Source organism: Abrus precatorius, unplaced genomic scaffold, assembly GCF_003935025.1.
Source record: "Abrus precatorius isolate BTA unplaced genomic scaffold, Abrus_2018 Scaffold11, whole genome shotgun sequence".
Lineage (NCBI taxonomy): Eukaryota > Viridiplantae > Streptophyta > Magnoliopsida > Fabales > Fabaceae > Abrus > Abrus precatorius.
Genome location: NW_020874303.1, coordinates 20650154 through 20667140, shown reverse-complemented (window position 1 = coordinate 20667140; position 16987 = coordinate 20650154). Strand labels below are relative to the sequence as shown.

Here is a 16987-nt window from a genome sequence, read left to right as displayed (position 1 = left end):
ACCCTTATTTGATTAGCTCCTTGTTTCATAGTCATCACATGTACACTATCATATGATATTTTCTTTAATTTTAAAATTTGTTACTTTATTTATTTTTATCAAATTTATATTTATTTGCATGTATATATTATTAAAAATTTATATTCTAACATTTTTAACTTTGTTTTAAAATTTTTACAGTTGTTTTTTTAAAAAAATTAGAAAAAATAAAAATATAGATTTAATTTAAATTTAGATTAACAGTAAATAATTTTTATTTTTTTTCACTTTATACGATTTTTAACTTAAAAAATTAAATATAAAAATACAATAACTTTTAATAAATTATATTTTTATTATAAATATTAAATAAAAAATAACAAATGATAACAATATAATGCTCAATTTTGTAAGAAAGTTATCTATTTTAATGATATTTTATTAAATTAATTTTTTAAAATAAAAAATATTTAACTTCAATCTCTTAATTTTTATACATAGGACTGCAATTATAAAAAATATATATTGAATTTGATACTACACTTTGAATATATATTAGGAGTATTATTTTTTTTAGGGTTAAAAATCAACGTATCTAAACCAAAATTCACTTGATGAAAGACGAGTGAGTTTAATTTGAATTGTTGGATTGGGTGTTTTAAAGCTAAAACAACAATATTCGCACATTATCATTCTTAAACTATTTTTAATGATATATATACATATTTCAATAAACATTTTCTAAATTTATTTTTTTATAAGAAAAGGGATAAAGTTAATGCGTAATTTTAATAATCATTTAACAAAACACTTTGGAAAAGTGGCAAAATAAAATCATTAGATTAATATATTCCATTCATACATTTAATGTATTCACTTAACGTGTGTGAAATATTCTAACAAACCCCAAAAAAACAAAACGAAATCATAATTTGTTAATTTTTATTTTCAAATTTAAACAGTGCTTCGATGGAGAAGTTAAGACTTCGGAAGTAACAAGTCAACTGCGCAGTCGATAATATCGTAGTCCCTGTCTTTGGAGAAAGTAATTGAAAATTATGGAAATTTTGAATTAAAAAAATTCAATTATATGAATTGAATTATCATCGGTCTTAAAATAGTAAGATAATTAAATGATCTTCATTCTTAAAATGTTTTGTTTAAGAAGAACAATTATTTTTTATAAATAAAATTACAATTCTATTTAAAGAAATAAACAGGATTTAGGGTTTGTTTATTTATAAATTATAAAAATTAGCTTCACAATTTTAATAAAAAAATACACGTTTAATAAAAATATATAATCTAATTATATTCAATAACTCAAAATTAATTTTATTAAAATTAAATAAATACTAATTTATGCTACAAACTAAGTATCACGATTGGATCTAATAGAAAAATTTTGAATGCAATGTATCAACTTAAATAATTTATTTTTCAATTTTAATATCATAATACTGTTTTTAAATTTATTTGTTTTAATTTTTTTAAAATGTTCTATTTAAAAAAAAACAAACAAACAACTTATTTTAACACAAAACATTTTAAATCCTACTTAAAAATTCAATTACTTTTTTAAAATCACTCGTCAAAACACAAAGTCATGAAAGAAAATCAAACTTTATCTATTTATCAAATTTTTTATAAAATATTTTTTAATTATGTCATGTTCAAATTAATAAATATTTTTTATTAAAAATTATAATATATTACATTTTATAATATCGTTTAATTTAAAATAAAAATTATATAATTTTTTTTATTTTGTATAGTTAAATATAAAAAAATTGTTTTATATAAATACTATTACTTCTAATCCTTTTTATAAAAAATAAAATAGAATATTTTTTAGTTTTTATTATAAAAATAAATAATATATTTAACATGCATTAATTATTAAATTTATTTTATATTTTTTATTAATATTATTAAATATATAAATTATTAACTAAATTATTTAATATCATAACTATTTTTAAAATAAAATTTATATTTATAAAAAATATAATTAATTTAATTATTTTCTTTAATACGATAATTTATTTTTTTTGTTTTTTTATAAAAATAAAAATGAGCGGAGTTAGTATAAAAGATTAAAAATTTCTTAGCAAAAGATAGACTCATAGAAGAGAGAAAGTGTTTGGTTGTCGCTGACCCTGTCATCTACTGCTGACTTGCAAAACCTCTGCTGAGCAACCTTGGTGTTATACTAAATTTCAAATTTTGATCCAAATCGAACCTCATTCAGCTTCCATTTGCATCGGACAAATTGAAGAAAACAAGCCAATAATATCTTTGATAACTACATTGTCATTTTGCAGATCCCACGCATAAGGATATACTCTTACTCTTGCATTTAGATGAAACCAAACTGGGAGCTCAACAACTGCTGCAACCACGAACAGGTGGTGTTTCTGGTCACTGTTGGTGTCTGCAGCGTTGTTATACTTGCTGTATGTCTCTCTCTGTCACCCCTTTCTCTTATTCTCTTTTGGATTGGATCCATGAACAGTCCCAACTACTCATTAGAACCAAGATGGAAAATTTACTTCTTCTTGGTAACTGGGTTAGATCTTTTTTAACATTGTGATATCTAGATAAAATTGTAATGCCATTTTTCCAAATGGGTATGGGAATACATACCACTGATTGTTACCTTGCTAAGTTTTAAATTGGTATTTTTCAACTGAATGGTTGATTATTTGCATTTATTAATTTTACTTGAATTTCAGCCATTTATTGGACGGATTTTATAATAATAATAATAATTTTAAAAAAACTCTGGCTTTGTTTATACTATTATTATAAATGTGGAGTATAATACCTATGGTTTCCTATTTTCCTTGTGAATATATTTTTTTTTAAATTCCTTCGTTCCTTGCAGTTATGGAGAACAGTGTTACTCAGACCCTTTAAGCTAGTTACCGTGTTTCTTCACGAGGCAAGCCATGCAATTGCTTGTAAACTTACATGCGGTCATGTAAGAAGCTACTTCCTTTCTTACATCCTTCTATCTAAGAGCTTAATGCATGCACTTTGGTTTATGTGATGAATATTTCTGTAGTTGATTAAGTTTTGAAAGAGTATGTAATTTCTGTGTTAGTTTATAACTAATTTAGCAGATTATGATTATATATTTTCATGAATCTGTCACTATCATCTCTCTTTTGTGTTTTTCTATTATTAATTTTCTTAGCTGGATGTTACCATATTTGTCATATATTGACAGCGATCTCTAGTGAACTTGCATTTTTTAATCTGTGCTCTGTCGATTTAGCAACTGGTTCAGTGAATCACTAAATGGAAAAAAGGTAGGTTATCTTCAAATGCATTACATCAAGAACACTAAACAATAAAATGTTATTTTTCTTGTATTGTTTATCATTCTTATTTATGGAAGGTGATTTAAATTTAAAAGAAATATTTTTTACAGGAGTCAGGGTCATACTCGTTGTTGTTGTTGTTATTGTTTATGGAGTTCAGCACATGTAACAGCAAAATAGCACCAGAAATAACTTTAGGTCATTAAATATCACTACATAATTTTTCCCCATTTATCTCTTCAGTTACAAGTTCCTCTTTGTTTTTTTATCAATTCAAAACAACTGTATCCAAGATACATGGTTCAACCTTTCTGTCTCTTTTCCCTATTCACTAATTCAAGAGAGTTTACCATAGATGTTGCTTCACTTTACACTCAATTTGAACAATGCTGTTGGGCTATCTTAAAAAGTAAAAACTAATTATGGATCTTCTATAGCCATGTAAGCCTCTTTTGCTTCTGGATATCAGAAAAGTACCCATTTTTCAATGAAGAATAACCAAGCAATTCCTCCTCTTTTATGACACTTTGAGAAGAGAGAGACGAAATTTTTTTAAAAAAATTAAGGTTTATTGGTAGAACCATCTTATAATTAATTTATTTATTGATCTCATATGCATAGTCCACAAAAATATATTTTTTCTTAACAATCAGCCTAAGACAGCCCATTAGTCAATGCAATTCTTTCATTGCATCCTCACCTAAGTCAACCTCATGCTGAAGCTTAGTTAGTAAGGCATATTATGCATTCTGGTTGAGTGAGACTGAGAACAAAGGAATCAGTTTGTTTGGTTGTTTAATAAGATTGGGATAAATTGTATTTTAATTATCATGAATCTGGGTAGAGGCCCTAAACTATGGTCCTCATACCAGTTTAATTGCAGGTAGAAGGAATCCAGGTTCATGCAGATGAAGGGGGAACAACCCAAACACGCGGAGGCATATACTGGTTAATCTTGCCAGCTGGATGTATTGTCTTCTATTCTTGCATTTATATTTTCCTTTTCTTACCATATCATATTAATTGCATGCACAGCTCCATGGAACAGATGTACATGCAAGACCATTCAAAATTGTCAAACATATTTTCATAAATTTGATATTTTTTGTTCCTAATGCATGTCATCTAACAAAGCAGTTAATTCATAACTACTGCTTACAACCTTTGTGGAATACTATCACCATTGCTATTATTTTCCGCAGGGATTTATTGATCTTACTTACTCTATCCTTGTGATATTGATCTAGATCTTGGTTCATCTTTCTGGGGCATGATCTTGATACTTGCGTCGACAAATCTTCGTACTGCTAGAATAGCTGCTGGTTGTTTTATTGCTGTTCTTCTTATTGTCCTCTTCATTGCAAAAAATGTAAGGGATGAACAATTTACTTTACTAACGAGCCTTCTCATTTGATGCTACAATGTTAATTGAGAATTGGAAAGTTAGAAACACATTGGACAGCTTCAAGCCTTTTTGCTACTCTGTGACAGTGTGTGGAAGTGGAACTATTGTCTGTGTGAAATGTACATGCATTTTGAGATTATATTAATTCAATTTACTGTCTGTCTTATATTATCAGAAACTGAATCTTTATTGTTGATCTTCATGTAGTGGACTCTCCGAGGACTTTGTATTGGTATGTGCTTCCATACTTGAGTCGTCTAGGAGTTACACATAATGCATCATGTTTCTCAAGATATTATATATTTGGTGGTGAGGTATCAGGATTTATCATTTTCCTTGGAGTAGTATGGATTCTGCAAGAAACAACCAAAGTTCGAGTCCTACGCTACATTATCTTGTTCATAGGTAAATACTAAAACACTACTTTAGGTGGGAATCCATGACCAATTCTTAACCGCTGGTTATACACTTAAAAGTTGATTTCTTTTACAATTTTTCACTAAAAATACATCATTAACTTCAGTTTTTAAATAAAAAAGCAGGTGTGATGAATAGCTTGTTTTCGGTGTATGGTATGTCTTTCAAAACAAAGAATCAAATTGATTTGGTGTTACATCTAGTTTGTATGAAATAGTAAAATCTCTGTAACATAACAATGCAGATATTTACGATGATCTGATCTCCCGAAGAGTACATTCGAGTGACGCAGAAAAATTTGCAGAAGTGTGCCCTTGTCCTTGTACTGGTGTGGGATGGGGGGTTATTTGGTGGGGAAATGTTATTAGGAAGAGTTTAATTGGTTGTTTCTGCTGACCTGACAAGAAAAGATAACGTCAAATTATATTTACATTACTTGCAGGGGTTTAATATCTCTTGTGTTTCTTTGCGGAGCTGTGTATCTGGGTGCTGTGATCTTGTCATAAGGTAAAGGTAGCTTCGATTCTACTTTTTCCACCAATACTTGTTGGGTAACAAATGCCAATAGCTTCATCCCATTGGTTTGTTTTCTTTACCTTATTTATAAGAAATAATGGTATTCTTTTACCAGTAACAATAATTAGTTGAAAAATTGGGCTTAATATGTTTTGGTGCATGGATGGGCGCAGGGCGCAGGAAACAAGATTCTGCCTCAAAGTTCTAAAACCACTGAGAAGCAATGTCATTCAATACATCAGCCAGTCAACTCCTTTTGGTTTCATTCTTAGTCGTGTTCAGGGTGTCCATGCAAATAATCAAAATTATTTCAGATTGGAAAAAAGAAGAAAAAAATAGGATTCTGAAAGATTTATTTAAAAAATGAGTGTTCTTATGCATGTGCTATAAAATAATTTTTACGGTTAAACCCGATTTGATAAAGAACTGTAATATAATATAGTAAAAAATGCTGTGCGGTTTGTAACTTTACTGCCTAGATTTCGTTTCGAATCTAACTAAGCTTCGATTTGATTTTAAATCAAGGTAGGTGTAAAAACCCTACAATTGTTGGTTAGCTCTGAACAAAACTAATAGGTTGGATTCGTTTATTTTAGCTTATCAAATTATGTGTGGAAACGTATATGTAACTCGTCGTAATAGACAATTTAATAAATTAAAAGAACAATACTTGAGTTTTGAACGTTTCTAAAATTGACCATAATTAGAAGAAAAAAAAACTTACTAAATCAAATTTCATGGTTGAAAATTCATTAAAAAAAATGGCTTCAAATCATTATTTAAAACTTCAAAATTATTTATTTCACTTTACTCACCATTTCAGATTTTCACCCTTCCAAGTAAAACTGAAATACTTAAAAATTAAATGATATGAAAAATCAGCAAACCCCACATATATGACAAGATTTCTAGTAGTAACAAATGAGTACACTTACAGTCCTTGTCTAAAAAGTATTTCGTTAAAAATTTAGCCACAAGAAATTTTGTTAAAAACTATAGAAGATATTCTGTCGACGTTCATTATTAAACATTAAAACAAGGTAAAAGAAACTGAAAAAATAAACATATTTCTTAAACCAAATATGCTCTGAAACTGTTCGAAATGCCTCATAATTTCAAGAGATTTTAAAAACAAATTATTTCCTAATCTTTAACGTTGCAAGCCCAAGATTTGAAATCAAATCTAACTCTTTTCACCTTCCAAAATAAATAGGTACTACATAGTATATAGTAAACTCTTGTATCTCATTAATTAACACGTGCTACTAATCAAAATTTAAGGCCACAAATAGTCCAATATTTTTCAAACCTTAACCTCGATTACAACTAATATTCCTGCCTGCGGGTATTTCAGTTTAATTATCAAATCGGGATTTAGAAATAAGAATCAAAATAGATGGTGCCTTGGCCTGGAGTCAAACAAAATTGAAACAAGTAATAGACTTCCGGAACAAAATTATCATTAAAATTTGCGAATAAAAGAAACTTAATTTATAATAAAAATAAAACTCAAATCCTACATTGACAAAACCAGACCATAGTACTTCCAAAAATCAGAAAATGAATTCCAGCATGAAAGCCAATTAGTCAGGCAAAATTTTAACCAGCATATTCTTGGAACAAATTAAAAGCTAAAAAAGGAAGTGAAACTATGCCTCTGAGACAGGATACTCAAACACAACATCTTTGCCCGACAGCTTCCTGTAGACTGCGGCAAAAGTCTCCAACTTGTACTCAGTGTTGTTTCGCTCCTTTGGGTCCAAGTAAACCTACCCAGCCAACAAAGACACAAATTGAGTAGGCATAAATAAAAGAATTCCGGGTGCATCTTCATTGACAGTAATTCATATTTCACAAAATTTACAGGACAATCATTAGCAGTCGTATTTTGAGACACATTATAGAAACCTTTGCTGACTGACCGAATAAAAGCTAACGTCAAAAGTTAATTGGCAATAATAACAGTACCTTCATAATCTTGGATCCATCTATTCGGTACCTCACGCGCTTTCCAACAATTTCAGCAGGCAATACAATATCTTCCAGCATTGCTTCATGAACAGCAGTAAGAGTTCTGCTGCGGGGACGTTGAACAGCAGAACCTTTCTTTGGTGGCCTCAATATCCTCCGGGTGGCAACCAAGATTACATCCTACAAATTCACGTAGACTAAAAGTTCCTCAATAGAAAATAATGAAACTCGGAAAAATTAAAAAATAAAATAGAACATGTCCAAAAAGCATCCTAAACGACAAGCAAGCAGCTCAACAGGGTTAATACGAAAGTGACAAATAAAGCTCCCTCAGCATAAAGGAATACTTAAATGCATCATACTGATACATAATAAATTGCACTCAACTCTCAAGGATGATGTTGAAAAGAGATTCAACTCTCACAAAGGTGGATTAATTCAGGTATTGTGCATCTGCAACTACTTTATTAGTTCATCAGCAAGAAATTACACCCATACATACACTTGGTAGTGGTAAGTGTTGAGACAGATAATAAATGACTTCTCAAGTTTACAGATGATGGCATCCCAGGACTCTGGGCAATGATTATTACGTCAAAATGACAAATGCAAGGACCACAAAAACAGTATCAAATACATTTAAACTACCAAAAGCATGTTGGCCAATACTAATAAATAAATAAGCAAGGACGAAAAAAACTGCTAATATATGTTCAATATAAACGACAAATACATTTTGGACTTTACTTACCTTCCCACTAAACTTCTTCTCAAGCTCCCTAACAAGTCTAACATGGATCTTTCGGAAACCTTTCCTTAATCTATAAGGAATCTGGATAACAACGGCCTTGCGGCTCCCAGAAACATCAATTTGCCTGCAGATCAGTAAAAACAAAAACCATAAGACAGACATATAAACCTTATTCATTCACACCCACAAAAAAAAGAAGCAACATGCATCCTTACACTGCTGAATTTATGTATAGATCCTTCAGATCACTTTTAATCTCCTGGTTAGTATTTTCCAGATCAAACAGTGCCTGCAACAACAAATGTTGGAACAAAAACGTTAACAACATATGAATAAAATGCGATTACCAGTTGCATTCACACCAGCATTTCATAACATCTATAACATTACCTGCCCAACTGACTCTTCAAACTCAGTTGGCTCAGCATCCTTATCCTTGTGGATTTTCCTCCTTGATGTGTACATCTTCACAACTGCATACAAAGAACAAAATTAGGATTCCGCACTTTCAGATAACATTGATTTGAATCACATCACCAAAGCAAAAATCAAAGAGGAAAAACAGTAAAGGGGAATACCTTTATTTCAATATTTCATCACAGTATTTCAAAGAATACTTATATAGCGTTAAATTACCCTAACCCCAAGTGGAAATAATTATAAAAAAAAAATCTTTTAAACCTCCAACAACAGCCCCGGCTCAGATTAACACGCTGTATTAGTTGCCCAGAAAACTTAAAAAGATAATAAAAACATAAAAATAAAAATGAGAACTTTACTTCGGTTTCCCAATGATTCCGAATGTCGATTTGCAAAATGCTTAAAAGGGCATCGAGGGTACAACTTACCTACAGAAGATGAAAGCTCCGGAGAGATGTGCGGCCAAGAGTTGAAGTGGAGACCTGCTGAATTCACAGTATTGTGAAAACCCTAGGGTTTGCGAACAAGTATTATAAGGACTGAATGAACGACTAAGATTGGACTTCACGTACACGTGGACGGTTCAAATAGCATATTTCAGTATTTTCTGATTTTAGATCTTTTGGGCCACAAACTGTTTGGTCATACGTTTTCGGCTAACTGTTGTTGTTAGTAAGTCCAACAAAAACTATTGACCAAAAAATATCCAACAATACTAAAGTTCATTTGAAAGAGAATACATGATCTATGGCCTTTTTTAAGGCCCAAACCTTTTGGACAGAAAAATCACAAAAAAAGGGCACGACTGTAGATAAAAAAAACGTTCACTGTTTTACCAATCACAATCTGTACTGTGATTGACAACAACAAAAATGGAATGCACAGAGGAATATGGAATGTAAACTCTCTTGAAAAACCAAAAAAAAAAAAAAAAGATAAGTTGATTAATCTCGTCCGAATTGTCGTTGGATAGAATTGCATTTTCATATATAACGGATAATTTATTCATATATTTATGAAACAACAGCTTTGTGCAATATATATAAAAATAATAATCTTTCTAATAATAAATATTTATATGAGAAATGTTAGTAATATATCTTTGTAATATTTTTGAAAGTATTTTATAATTAGTTAATTTGACATAAGTTGTACTAAATATTTTCTGAACATAGCTTTTTAAAAAAATTCAAGCTAAATTAGCCTCAACCTTCGTTTACTAGTGAATGATGGAAAACTCACTGTACAATCGATTTAACAGCCTAAATGTGTTTCCTTGTGAGTTGTATCATTGGCTGTTTATTTATGAGAATATAGTTTGTTTTATTTAAATAAAGTTTTAAGCTGAAGTTTAGTGTATGAAAAATTATGAGGAAGTTAATTTTAATATACCACGAATATTTATAATTTAAATAAGAATATTCCTCGTTCGATTACTTATATATAAACTAAAGATGTTGGATAATGGACATCACATTAATACATAAGTTTTAACTATGAGATACCTTTTATATTTTTACCCCGTATAAAATAGATTAAAATTTTTCGGTGAATTATGTCTTTAAAGTACAAGTTAATGTTACGAAAGTAAGAAAAAAATTATTCTAGTTACTTTATAAATATTAATTTCTTGAATTTTAAATATTTTACATTTATATTTGTATAAAGATATTCTTATCTGTTAAGACATCTCAAAAACATATATTAACAATGGCTGTGTGTATTTATATAGTAATTAATATTAAAAAAATGTCAATTTTAATCTTTAAAATCGAGTTTGGGCATTTAATAACAGTATGTTTTAATCGAAAAATTATATATATATATATATATATATATATATATATTATCTCCAATGTAATATACTTTTTAGTGCATATAAAATTTAAAAATCATCGCTAAAAACTTAGGCTAATACTATCAAATATAAATATTTATATAAGTTTTTGCATCATGTTGTTCATATTATGATTTTAAATGATAAAATGTGATATTATTTTTAGTTCATTTCCTATTTTAAAAATTTGTATAATAAAAATAAATACTTATATAATTTTATTTTATATTTTTTTTCAGTTGCGAGCTCTAACTGGCAACACTTCTTGTACCAATGAACGATGTTTTTCTTTCACTAGTCTTCCACATCTAATCCTCACAAGACACCAAAAATAAAGATGGTTATTATGAGAAAGATTGAAAATAAAAGAAAAAATAAATAAATGTAATTGATAATACCAATTAATAAAAAAAACAAAATGAGAAAAATAAAACAAATTAAATGAACGCTTTTTTTATATGAAAAAATTATCAAAATATGAGAAATTCGTCATGAACCCAAAAAATTCTGTAGCATTTTTTTACCAAAAACTGTCTGTCACGTTATATGGTATTTTAAACAGATTTATTATTACTTTTTGAACTGTTACTCGTAATTTTTTTTATTTTTAAAAAAATTATCATTAACGAGCTTCAATTTATTTTTTAATTTTTTAATTTTTTTAAATATCTAGTAGCAATTTTTGAAATTTGTTAAATTTTCATTATTATATCGGTACTTTCACCAAAAATTATTAGTAGCAATTTTTTTGAATTTCATATTTTTATATTTTCTAAAAATTACTATAGATGTATATATTTTTTAAATATCATGTATAAAAAATTATACCTCAAATAAATTTGACACTGTTGGAATATACATAAATTGAATATTGAGTGATGGGTTTTGGAAAGTCGTTATCAATGGCAATGGCTTTACCGTGCATAGAGTTTCGTAAATTCATCATTGTAGGTTCACTATTCATTATCATTGGCAAATAGCTTTACTGTTCATCGTCATAGGTAATAACTTTACTGCGCAATGATTTTTGTGAATTCATCTTCGTAGGTTTAGTGTTTTAGAGGAATGTCAGCAAAATTTTGTAACCCAATAAATTTTTAAAATATTTTTAATTATTAAAAAATTATAAAAATTGTGTAAATTTTACTTTTAATTTAATATATTTTATGTTTTTATAATTTTTAATAAATAATTAAAAATATATTTAAAAACTAAAGAAAATATTACTAACATTTCTTTTACTATTTAGGCTTTTTTACATAAATAAAATTAAAAAATTATTATTCCTTAACTATCTTGAAAAGAAAAAAATTATGTAAATGTCTTAAAAATACATACAATAGAAGTTGATTTCGACTTCCATTTTAAAAATTTGTATACAAAAATTGATTTAAATTGACTTTTACTATAGGTATAATTTTTTTTTACATGGAAGTCTATTTAAATCGACTTCTATTTTGCTTTTGAAATTTTTTATATAAAAATTAATTTAATTCAACTTTCATTTTAGTTTCAAATTTTATTTACAAATAAGTCAATTTAAATTATCTTTCACTTACACATAAATATATTTTAGAAATAAGTCGATTATAATTAACTTTGTAATACATAATTAAAGTTGATTAAAAAGAAATCTATTATAAATAAATAAAAATTTGTCATTTAAATATGAGAAAATTTTGAAATTAAGTGTGGAAATTAGAGTGAAATGATAATATTCATTAGCAATTGCTTTGCACTTCTGTTGTTAAACCTTACAACAAATTTTGATACAATGACATAATGTGTTGCACACAATATGCATGATGCATGATATGCTGAAAGGATTAGCTCGACAAGAACAAGACAGAAAACCATACAATTGACGGTTAGCAAGAATAAGAAAAAAGATAGTAAAAGCTAAATTAATTTTTATATACAAATTTAAAAATAGAATAGAAGTCAATTTAAATCGACTTTTGTGTAAAAAAATTTTACAAGCTAAATGAAAGTCGATTTAAATCAACTTTTATATAAAAATAATTAAACCTATAATAGAAGTCGATTTAAATCAACTTTTGTGTAAAAGATTTTAAAAGAAAAATTGAAGTTAAAAATTGACTTTGTATAAAAAATTTTAAAATAAAAATCGATTTAAATCGACTTATATTATATATACATTTAGAATATTTATGTAATTTTTTTCTTTTTAGGATATTTAGAGAACAATAATTTTTTTTATTTTATTTGTGTAAAAAAGCCTACTATTTATTATCAATGATAAATAACTTCATCAATTTATCATCCCTGACAAGACCTATATGATCGTAATTTTTGTAATAGCTTTAATATCTTTGGTAATGTAATTCAAACAATTAATATGATATATATATATATATATTATTGATTTTGAAAATAAATTAACATTTAAAAAATAAAATAGACAACTAAATTTTATCTCAATAGTCATGAAAAAATATTTTCTTTATAATTTCTCTTATTTTTACGGAATTCTACCTCATTAATAACATAGCATATTTATTTCATTAATTTCACTTTATTAAGAGTAAGCTTATAAGTTAGTCTTTAAAATTATATAAGCCAAGTATTTTAGTCTATAATATTTTTATAAATTTTATTTGTTCTTGATTTTATAAAACAATATTTAGTTTAATTATTTTTAATATAAATTGATAATAAAAATATAAAAAATCAAAGATAAATAGAAAAAATCTAATCACATAATTTTTTAAAATATTAAATTAGCATATATTTTTTAAAAATACTGTATAAAGTAATGTGTAGCTTAGATAAAAAAAATTAATAAATAGTTATAAAATAAGAAACAGATAAGCAATACTTTCCTTAAAAATTAAACTCAAAATAGCTATCTTAGTTTTTAAAAAAGTTGTATAAAAAAGTTTGTAAATTTTAATATTTTCATATGATATATTTACAAATTTTAATATTTATTATATGCTTGTTTAACCAATTTAACTAACTCACCGGTCCAACTACTAACTCGTTAGCTCAGTACTTAGACCGAATCATTAACTAGTCCAAGTTTTACAGTTAAAACTGTCCAACTCAAGTCAAAACTGAAGCTCTTAATAATGTGATTGACATGATTGTAATTATTTATATGTTGGGGGTATCCGTGCTCCTTTATTTTTTGAAATATAATTTCCATTAAAAATAAAAAATATTAATTCATTAATATATTTCTAGAAGAGTCCTTGTAAAAAATATAAATAATAAATAAATTTTTTATTTTTATAAGTTATTTTAAAATTTTATTATTTTTATCATTCCGTTTACTGTTAGATTTTGCTCATCCAACATGGTGGGGCTATATTGCAGATTCCGCGGAAAAAGAAAAAAAGGGAAGTGATATAGGTCACCTATAAAGATGACCTCGTGGATATGCATCTTCACCCTTTTAATTGGAAAAGGAGAACATTTTTTAAAAATTACCAATACACTTTTAAATATTTTTTTATTAATTAAAATTTGTTAAAAATTATATAAATTTTACTTTTATTTTAATGAATTTTTTTATATTTATAATTTTAATAGATTTAAAAAATAAAAAATAAAAAATATTATTGACAAGCTTATCTTGTACGAAATCTATAGCAACCTAGAGAAAGGACGTGTTTATAACTTTTTGTTTTACCTAACCAGTAGGATTAGGATATGCACATATTCTTGTTTGTTTTCACCTTTTCAACTTCTTAAAAGTGAAAACAAAAATTACGAAGGAGAAAATGGATATTTTATTTCGCAATATTCATATTTTTTTTAGAACAAAACCGTAATTATAACCATAACTAGTATAGGTCAAAATTGAAAATCTAAATTATACAAAATTAGAATAGCACTAAATTTTTAAAAGAGAATGATTGAATTACAATAAAATAAGTTACATAAAAATTTTGAATTTAATAAATTTTTATTTTAAAATCAGTGATGAAATTAAAAGTTTTTGTCATATAAATTAGGTTTACAATTTTTTATATTTAAAATTAGTTAATATATATAATGTATTATATTCTTTGAAATATATGAAAATAAAAATTATTTAATTATATTTTTTGTTATTTAATTTAGACAAAATTTGGTATAGATAATTATTATAATATATAATTATAATTTATTGATTAAATTTATAAAGAATATATTTTATGTATAATTATTTATGGTGTAATTCTTGCCCAAATATATATAAATATAATTTAATTTTTTATTTAAAATAATATATCAGTTGCATTCAGCATAATATTTCATATTTTTTAGTTTAAATCACATATATCTTCTATCAGAAATAATTGTATTTAAACAAACATGTATGATATTTTGACATAAAATTATGGTTTTTTTTTTCTTTAACTATACATTAAAACATAATAACCATTGTGACACCGTTTAGATCATATAATTTGATTATTATAAAGTTTATTCTTCAAAATCAGTTTTTCGAAGAAAAAAATTATTCTCTTTTAAACAAAATTTTCACATAAGTAAGTATATATTTTTTGAAATGTGATTTTTTTAAAAGTTGATTTTTACAGATTTCTTTAGACATTTTGCGGCTTTCTATTTTTTTCTTTTGCTCTCTTTTTCAATCAAATCCTCAATCGATCATGGACCCTCTTCACATAAAAATCACACTGATTTCAATTCAACTTCCACTACAAATACAGCAGAGTTTCTAATATTGGTTTCCCAATATTTTTGAAATCTTTATTTTATTAGCGCTTGATTTCCAATTGTGGGGTTTTGGACTTGTGAATATTGACTTTTCTCAACTCAGGGATTCAATATCAACCAATACAAATTACAGAGTACTCATTTGAACAGAGGAATACAAGACAGAGATGTACAAGAAAACAATCAGCTTGTATATTAATTAATTTGGTAGCTAATCAACAATTGATTATCTGATAAGAGTAATATATCAAAAGACAGTGTTTTGGGTCATTCCAAAAAACAAAACCCTACAATCTTATTTTTGTAAGTTACTAAATTGCCACAGTTCATCCATGTTCCACATGCTACATGCAAAACCATTGTTTACCCAATTGCTTCCTGCCATTTGACAATCTCCAACTGGGTATTGCACATGCTCAGTTACCCTTGGAGTTGCAATTTTGAAGGTGTCAATCTCATAGGCATTGTTATTTACATGATAACCATCATATGTGTAGGTACCAAAGTTATTGTTGTTATTCAATGCGTGAAATTGTCTAGTGGTGTATCCCAAATCCTGATGCACTTTTGGGATATTTGCTGATTCAGAAAGGGAGATACATGAGCCGTTGTTGTGCTCAGAATCTGAGTTATGCTCATGTTGATCTAAGTAAGTGGAACCTGCTTCATTCATACAAGGTCCCTGCATAGGGGCTTGTGTTGGTATTGTCCCAACAGTTAAATGCTGAGAAACACCATCAAGAGGCAAAGGAATTGGCTGGTTATGGATTGACATGGCTGAAGAAGATGATTCTCTTGCTTTCTGAAGCAATCTTGGCACCCAGAAATGCCTAACAAGTTCTTGAAACTCTGTGCTATCTGTTTCAATTCTCAAATGCCTTGCTTGTTTCTGAATTCGAGTCCTCCAATAGTTCTTTATTTCATTATCTGTTCTGCCTGGTAAATGTTGTGCAATTTTTGACCACCTACAATCATAAAAAAAATAAATAAAAATCCAAAGAAAGGATAATATTTTGGATGATAGTGACAATAATTGCATCTTTGCTTCTATCAGCACTTGGTGGGTTGGGCTAAAGAATCAAATGTATGGGATAAGCACCTGTTTCCCCACTTTGAGTGGAGTTCAAGAATTAAAAGCTGCTCTTGTGGGGTTAAATTTCCCCGCTTTACATCTGGTTTTAGATAATTTAACCATCTTAATCTGCAACTTTTTCCAGTTCTCTTTAATCCTGACTCATAAAAAGAAAAAATCAAAATCAGTATAGAAATTGGTAGTAGTGATAAAAAGTACACAATCTTATATCATCAACTAGGATAGTCATATATTTATTTAACATTTAGGCTTGTTGTGAAGTTACCTGAACGTTTAGCTAGCAAATTCCATCGACCTTCACCATGATTAGAAATGTATTGGGCAAGTAGATTATCCTCTTCAAGTGTCCAAGGCCCTCTTCTAAGTTCATTGTCATCTTCACTAGAACTGCTGATGCTCTTTGAAGTAGACATGGCTAATGGCTATTCTCACTCACTAAAACTATAACCACTATGCATATATATGCTAGACTTCAACAGGGTCAAGAAGGAAACTAGAGTTACTAAGCAAATTGGAGTACGCAAGATACATGGTATATTATACTGTATCCCATTTTGAGGTGTGAGTTTGGGTCAAAGTGAAT

General features: G+C 27.4%; 3 protein-coding genes across 3 annotated transcripts; 1 reads left to right on the top strand and 2 right to left on the bottom strand.

Moving 5' to 3' along the window:
* The first annotated feature begins 2323 nt into the window (after positions 1 to 2323).
* LOC113854497 lies at positions 2324 to 5633 on the top strand. The gene is made up of 9 exons (XM_027485507.1): positions 2324 to 2435; positions 2867 to 2962; positions 4189 to 4273; positions 4553 to 4674; positions 4918 to 4942; positions 5032 to 5115; positions 5253 to 5282; positions 5372 to 5477; positions 5570 to 5633. Exons 1-9 carry the CDS (start codon positions 2343 to 2345, stop codon positions 5631 to 5633), a joined length of 705 nt encoding a protein of 234 aa, XP_027341308.1. The 5' UTR covers positions 2324 to 2342.
* A 1451-nt stretch (positions 5634 to 7084) lies between these two features.
* LOC113854498 (40S ribosomal protein S7) lies at positions 7085 to 9285 on the bottom strand. The gene is made up of 6 exons (XM_027485508.1): positions 9214 to 9285; positions 8756 to 8838; positions 8581 to 8654; positions 8366 to 8489; positions 7612 to 7794; positions 7085 to 7412 (listed from the first exon to the last, which is right to left on the bottom strand). The coding sequence occupies exons 2-6, from the start codon at positions 8828 to 8830 to the stop codon at positions 7293 to 7295; spliced, it is 576 nt and encodes a 191-aa protein (XP_027341309.1). The 5' UTR covers positions 8831 to 8838; positions 9214 to 9285; the 3' UTR covers positions 7085 to 7292.
* Positions 9286 to 15215: 5930 nt separating this feature from the next.
* LOC113854586 (transcription factor MYB62-like) lies at positions 15216 to 16987 on the bottom strand. The gene is made up of 3 exons (XM_027485676.1): positions 16670 to 16987; positions 16411 to 16540; positions 15216 to 16276 (listed from the first exon to the last, which is right to left on the bottom strand). The coding sequence occupies exons 1-3, from the start codon at positions 16815 to 16817 to the stop codon at positions 15607 to 15609; spliced, it is 948 nt and encodes a 315-aa protein (XP_027341477.1). The 5' UTR covers positions 16818 to 16987; the 3' UTR covers positions 15216 to 15606.